The sequence below is a fragment of the Nicotiana tabacum genome, chromosome 12 (assembly GCF_000715075.1).
Source record: "Nicotiana tabacum cultivar K326 chromosome 12, ASM71507v2, whole genome shotgun sequence".
Classification (NCBI taxonomy): Eukaryota; Viridiplantae; Streptophyta; class Magnoliopsida; order Solanales; family Solanaceae; genus Nicotiana; species Nicotiana tabacum.
The window spans coordinates 6680883-6688630 of record NC_134091.1 but is presented as its reverse complement, the minus strand read 5'-3'; the positions used below and the strand labels follow the sequence as shown (position 1 = coordinate 6688630).

Genomic DNA, 7748 nt, shown 5'->3' with positions numbered 1-7748 from the left:
GTGTAAACTTCTTTATTAGTATTAATGGATCTTTATTTTGGAACAAACCCTGTTATTTGCACGAGTCATATTTATTTTTATCTCTTGGCCTTCTCCGTAATTGGATTTACATTTCACCCAATGTAAAATTCTTAATTCATTATGTTATATTCAATATAATAGTCGATACGGATACAAGTTAATCTAGATACCACTATTATTATACAAAAATTAATTTGACGTATACATTAGTACTTGTAAATTTCTTTTTTTAAGTACAGGTGCATGAGATAAGAACTTCGAGAGAAAGATGTACGTCACGATTCATGAGGAACTGTAGATAGTATTCATAATTACAAAAACAACAAAATAACAAACTCAGTATAATCTCACAAGTGGAATCTGAAGTGCTATTCTCTTTTTTGAAGATTGCAATAGGTTGACAGTGGTGTAAAATTAGTCTAGTTATGATGAATAAGCGACTCCACCTAATTGGAATTGAGACAGTTGATGGATTGATTAATGCAATTTAGACACACAAAAAAACATGTGTTTGATTAACTAGTTGACATTATTGAATAGTAGAACAAGAACAGAACAGGATAGGGCAGATGAATCTAGCCTTTAACTTGACTAAAGCAAGAGACTTGAGTTCCAACAACAAAATGCAAAAGCAATACAAAAACCAAGATAAGGGATACTATGTTTGCCTTGTGTGAATAACACTTGTGAGAGCACAACATAACACAGTGTCCCTTCTCAACTTTTTAACACATGCATAATGGTTACAGTAGCATACCAAATTAGAAACAAGATAAGGTTACATCAAAACAGTGGACTGCATATGTGGACAGACCACTCCATTTTGCTACTTAGTTGGTATAGTGATTGGAACCCAACATAAAAACATATCATCTTCTGCTACTTTCTTTAAAAGCTGCTCTTTTTACTCAATCATATGTATACACTTTCAGATATTGGGATTAGCTTAGCTTCACTGTGGAGTGGCACGTATGTACTATGTTTGCCTCTGGTCGGTTTCACATCAGTTTGAATTCAACTTTCATGAAAAATCAAATCATGTTTCATAAGATGTTCTCAATGGACTGTGTTTGGACTAGAAGACAAGATTAAACGGCAAAAACAAAGTGGGGTCTGAGATTGGTTCTTGTTCTTTTCGATCAAAATAAAGCTACACGGATGACAATAACAAACCCAGTATAATCCCACAAGTGGAGTGTGGAGAGGGTAATGTGTACGCAGACCTTACCCCTATCTTGAAGGTAGAGAGGCTATTTCCGATAGACCCCCGGGTAGAGAGGCTGTTTCCGATAGACCCCCGACTCAAGGAAAGATGAAAAGAAAGCGGTAACAACATGCAGTAAGAACAACAAGATAATAAGAAAACAAGTGGAATGACAACAACAAACCCAGTATAATCCCACAAGTGGGATCTGGGAGTAATGTTTACGCAGCCCTTACCCCTACCTTGAAGGTAGAGAAACTGTTTCCGATAGACCCCCGGCTCAAGGAAAGATGAGAAGAAAGGAGTAGCAACAAGCACTAACCACAACAAGATAATAAGAAAATAAGTGGAATGCTCAACATGTAATAATAGAGATTATCAGTAATAGAATACAAAGCTAACTACTAATACTACTGGTATGGGGAAGACACACACTCGACTACCTACTAAAAAGCTATATTGATGGCCAAACTAGTATTTGCAATAACAAAAAAGACTCAGAACTAGTTCCTCTAAATCCATCATAGGAACTCTCATATCTAGCAATTTTAACGCGATGAAAAACAAGAGAGTGCATAATGTTTTTGAGCAAACTAATACAGCAAAAACTCATATGCCAGTTGAGCGCGTAAATCGAATACTAGTAACATAGAGCAGGTAATGTGTACACACGAACATTAACACACACAGATATATAATGCACCTATATATATGTGTTCAAGGAGCTACAAGAAATAAAAAAATTATGTATGCAGCTACATACTGTAGAAGACAACACGAGGTGGCACACGCGTGAAGGCTATCACCTCAGGTGAAAGATTGAACCACAGAGGAAGTGGTAACCAAACCAGAAAGAAGGCCAACAATGACAGCGCTATTGTATGTGGTTGGCTCTGCTTGCATTGAATTGTTCCTTGAATCGATATATGTTTCATTAAGAAATGGTCCACCAACAAGAGCTCCAGTCGCAACATTGGGATTAGGTTCAGTCGAATCTAGCCACTTCCAACCATCTTTGCAACTGGTATCAGCGTCTTCAGGAATGGAAGCCCCTCTATGGTGAACATATTGTGGATAGTTGTCACCATACCCTACGAGATAACTCATCTTCGATGGATTGTCACCCAATACATAATCAGCCTACAAAGATGGGGTATATTTCCAAAATCGTAAGCTTGTAAATTCAAAATCAGACCTAGCAAATTTAAGAATGGAAGAAAAAGATCTATATAGGAAACACCAATTAGTTGGAATTAAGTTTTACCTAGCAAAAAATAGGAACAATGGAAGAAAAAGATTATAGGAAACACGAATTAGTTAGAATTAAGTTTTAGTCATGTTAGTACGCTTATTTCAGGTCCAATGTTTTCTAGAAGTCTATTAGTCCTATCAGAAATTTAAATGACAGTAGTAAATATAGAAAACTCTAGTACTTCTATTTTTGTTTTAAATTTTCTTTTACATGATATTGGATCGAGATGCACTTAAATGAAGCAACATGATTGAGGATTCATATAACGGATCCACCCCAACGTGCTTGGAATTAAGACATAGTTGTTGGATGCTTATTGATAAAACATAAGATCAAATATCCAAAGAAAAAAAAATCTTCTCAGTAAGTAAAAAGACCAAGAAGTGTACCTGGGAGATGGCGAACTTCCGCAGATCAGACGGTGTATATGCGTCTCCATTACAAGTTATTTTTGCAGTCCGAGAAGTGAGCATGTAATCACTGTACAGTACAGCTAAGAAGGCAGAAGCTACAGGATGCTGCAATGCGTTCCATTCACTTATCCATATTAAACCACCTGCATTAACATTTGCTTGAAATGAGTAACAAAGACTAGGTTACAAGTAAACTAATGAAATGAGTTCTTAACATTTGCTTGAAATGAGAGTGGAACTAAATGAAATAATTAACCATTCAGTACAATTACCCTTTTAAGCTCATATCTTTCCTTACAAGACGGATGTTGTAAAGGGTTTAGGAAAAAGATTAAGACAGGCTTCATGATAGAGTTAAAACCACAATCAGTTTTCTTTCCTTACTAAATATAATGAATGAGAAGAGAAGAAGATAGTACTTTTCCAGCCATCAGTCAAAGTGGTATAAAGACCATAAAAAATTTTGTTTTAGATCTATGGACTTCATGAAGTTAATGCCTCAACAGAATTTTAAAAAAAAAGTTGAATGTCTGTAGTTTCTTATCTCTACTTCATTGCATTTAGTTCTGGTTAGGTGCAGATTTTCAGCTTTTCTATTTACTACTCAGACATCGTTTCTCGATTTATGCTTCAATCATTACTTATAGTGAATTTGTCTTCTATATCACAAGCCATGACAGAGAGGAAAATAGGACAAAAACATAGGTTCAATCTGTAAACATAGACTCGTTTTATATTGACTTATGCAAGTCAGCCACTCCAAATAAAATTGCAAGTATCTGCTCAATACTCATAGAAAGGTGTTGATAGGGAAGAAAACAGGAAGAACAAAAATAGAGCTAAGGTTAGATGGGGCATACTATCAGTTCTGCTGGATGTTGCTGTTGGAGATTTCGGTAGGAGACCACACATTACGGCTTCTGCAGTTTTCCTATACTCTTGAAGTGTCTCCGAGTTTGAGGTGCCTTTCGAATCAAAGAAGCTGACCCGCGATAAAAGAACCTGCAATTAAAGCAGTCATTGACTTATTCAATTTGTTTACTTTGAATAGTTCAAGTGTAAAACATGAAAAACAAAGTGAGTAATTCACATCCAAAACACACACTGCTTATATATACCAACATAAAATAGAATACCTGAGTACCAGCTAGTTTATTATCCCAGCTAAACCAAGTTGGATTTCCAAAATTACCAAAAGAATCTGCATTTTTCCCAGTCGCATAATCATAATATGATTGATCTCCAGTTGCATGATATAGCCAACTTGCTGCCCACAAGAGCTCATCCCCATATCCAGTTGAGTTGTAATATGTTGCGACTTCAGGAATATTCTCGCTGTAGGAACCTCTATATTTGTCGGCAAAAGTAAATAACTGTTTAGAATGCTTAAGAAGATCACTTGAGTATGCCGAGTCACTGGACTTGAACACCAGGGATGCTGCAGCCATAGCTGCTGCAGTTTCAGCTGCGACTTCAGTCCCAGGGACAGAAGCATTTATCTGAATAAGAGGCCTCTCCTCAGTCATATCCTCGGGCCTATCCCAACATTTATGATCGGCATCAGGATCACCCACCTGCCAAAGAGTCGAGCTTGTGAAACAAACACTCACGTACATGTGATCAAATGAAACATCACCGTGATTGACGTTCAAAAACAGAAAAAGCAATTGTTAAACAACTAAAAGAGTTAAATATAATCTGAACCAGATCACTTGATGCAAACTTAAACTCTCCTATATAATATTGACAGGAAATGGAAACGTCATGTTGGTCTACAAATGGACAGTATGCTTGAGATGATATGAAGCTTAGCCATCCTTGATTAGTACAGAATTATTAATTCATATTAAAAGAGTATTAAGTATACCGTAATGCATGACAATCAAACTTTGATAGTAATTTGAAGATACTCCTGTAGGATATTAGAGGTTTGTCATTTTCTACTCAATAATATAGTTCTTCATCTTTTAAGAATCAAAATATATATAGTTCATCTTTTACTGATAAGGATATCTGACTAAACGTTTCTATGTTTATGGCATTTTAAGTGGCATGCCTTTTATAACTGGGCCTTCTTTTCACATTATAAATACTTACCGACTTCTTGTCACTTCACTTGTATTATATGTTGCAAGCAACTAAGCACTTAGCAAACAGGCCATCATTAACAAAATTGTAAAACGTGAACATAGAATAGTTAACAATATAGATACGAGGCAAAGTGCAAGAAATAAGGACACTCTCTGCATCATTAGAACTGTAATGATATACTACATGCACTCTTTTACTAAACACATTAGGCAAACTTACTCTCCCTCACAATGACCTAGACTCGGGAAATTTTCTTGTTTTCACTTTAAGATGAATTCTCCTAAATAGTTTCCACGAAGAACAAGGAAGTTTCATAACAGAAATCTCTAAATATCAGTAGTCTTCCTAAAGTAAGACCAAAGTTCAACATTCCAGCAAGCCTATAAGTCTTGAATGCTGCAGCAGCAAGAAAAGCATACTTGAGAAAGAGAAAATTGAGGCAAGAACCTGAATATAAAGAACATTATCTTTTGGATGAGCATTGATAAGGTAGTCGGTAATCCACTTGAGTGAGTCTTGAGCAGGTTCCAATTGGTCCACAACCTTCATCTGATCACCGTACTCAAGGATGGCCCACGACAACACAGTGGCAGTGTAAGCCATAGGGAATCCAAATTTCATGTGGTCGCCAGCATCATACATTCCTTTACTGAGATCCAACTTTGCTGGACTTCCATCTTTGACAGCTGAATCACCTCTCCATGATATTTTGTTATTTACTAACTTCCCAGCTGAAACAATAAGAGATTTTACCCTTAAGAAAGTGAGCCCAACGTACAAATTTAAAAGAACAAAAACTAGAACAAGTCTCCAAGAAAACAAGTTACGTAAAGCAACAAGGTTAAGTTAGGGCAGTCACCAATAACATTTCAGTATGTATTAAGATCAATCTTTAAAAATATCTGGACAGTACTTGAAGTCATGGTAATATAACTATGACAATAAATTATAATAGGAACATCCTCAGTAGAAACTTATAACAATCAGTCACAGGAAATGTGTCTGTTAATGCCATCGCCATAGGACCTTGTCACACATTGGGAAGTGATAAGGTGACTGAACAAGGCGTATTTTCGGGAAATGCTCCCACCCCACCAGTGTGGGCATAATAATACCTCAAGAATACTCATTGACAGATCCATTCATCATTAGATGATGCTCTCGAGGGAACATGGACTATGTACATCTTGACAAATCCCTCGAATGGGTGATTTTCTTAGATTGTCACCTTACGACCTTGTCTCACATCGCAAGGAGACAAGAACTATGCACCTCTTTACCGAACCCCTCATTGGAGGCTCAATTGATACAGTGACCTTGAGACCTTGTTCCATATTCAAAAGACACAAGGCCATGTGCTTCTTCCCAAACCCTCATCAAGGAACTCTGTTGATACCAACACATTTGAACCTTGTCCCACATTATAAAGAGAAAAGAGTTTAGACAGCTAATAAGTTCCCTACCCTCACTGCCAAAAGGTACATTCTTATTACTAATCCTTCTACACCAGCACAGGCGCCTCAGCTACAGATCAGTTCATTGCACTAACTTTAATAGGAAAATTACAATTCCACTTCAATTAAAGAGTTTAGCCCGCAATTACAGTAAATAATATTTTTTTAACAAATATAGAAATGAGCAACCAAGACATTACAAAGTGCAACATCCATATGAAAAGTCCAGGTCATTATGACACAAATCCTGGAGACGATCAAGAGTAAAAGACAAAGTGTATCCAACAAAAAGGAAAGTAAATTAAAACAAACTACAGTATCGAACAAGTGAGCTGCATTAATGTAAATGAAAATGTTTCAACATGGATCTAAATAATGAGCACAAAACACAAAATTACTTCAAACTATCAAAAGGGGCCTTACATTTTTGTACATCAAAGAACTGCATTGCAGTTTTCAAAGCATCTGCATATTTCTTGGTAGGAGAACCAGGAGGTCCAGGAACAGGAGCAGCATCTGGGCTTGAACCATTATGCTTCTTTTTAACAAGTACAACAATGGCTCCAGCAGCCGCTGCTACCACTATTAAAACTATAATCCAACCACACCAACCTCCTTTTCTTGATTTCTCTCCCATTTCCTTATTCACTCACAAAATTACCTGCAATATCAAGAAATAATAATAATAAAAATGTGGACTTTATCATTCAGATCTAATAAAAATTGAAACTTTGAAACAAATATCAATTAAAAGAAGAAATTGAGAAGAGGGTATGTTTAAACCTGATTAATGATCCCCGCATGTAGCAATGCGGGATAAAAGAAAATGTGATCTTAACAAAATGAAGAATTATAATATTAGAAATAGGCAATGTAGGTAAATGGAATAAAAAGAAAAGCAGAATTTGGAGTATTTTTGTGGAAAATGAAATTGGTTATTTGAGGTAGATGTGATAGAACAGGGCACCGACAAATTTTTCTGAAGAAGAAGATGATATAACTTCAGATTCAAGATGTTTTCCGTACAGTTGAGGAGAATGACGATAATGCCATTAATTAAGCTGTTTTTGAGTTATTATTAGTATCTAAATAACGAGATTTGTGGAGGAAAATAATTGACTTTGGTTTTAGGGAAATCTCACCCCAACAACAACCTTTGAAAATGTAATGAAATCCTTGACCAAGTTTGGACAAGTATGAATTTTGTGAAGAGGGTAAATTTATTTTCCATATCAAATTGATGGATTTATTGAAATTAATTTGACCAATTTCTCAGTATTTTAAATATAAATTAAAATTCTGAAAATAGAAAG

The 7748-nt window shown here is 35.9% G+C and overlaps 1 protein-coding gene across 1 annotated transcript; it reads right to left on the bottom strand.

The window, feature by feature from the left end:
* Positions 1-1732: 1732 nt before the first annotated feature.
* LOC107821396 (endoglucanase 2) lies at positions 1733-7414 on the bottom strand. The gene is made up of 7 exons (XM_075226097.1): positions 7219-7414; positions 6859-7096; positions 5429-5712; positions 4027-4464; positions 3751-3892; positions 2867-3033; positions 1733-2365 (listed from the first exon to the last, which is right to left on the bottom strand). The coding sequence occupies exons 2-7, from the start codon at positions 7070-7072 to the stop codon at positions 2033-2035; spliced, it is 1578 nt and encodes a 525-aa protein (XP_075082198.1). The 5' UTR covers positions 7073-7096; positions 7219-7414; the 3' UTR covers positions 1733-2032.
* Between the last annotated feature and the right edge of the window lie 334 nt (positions 7415-7748).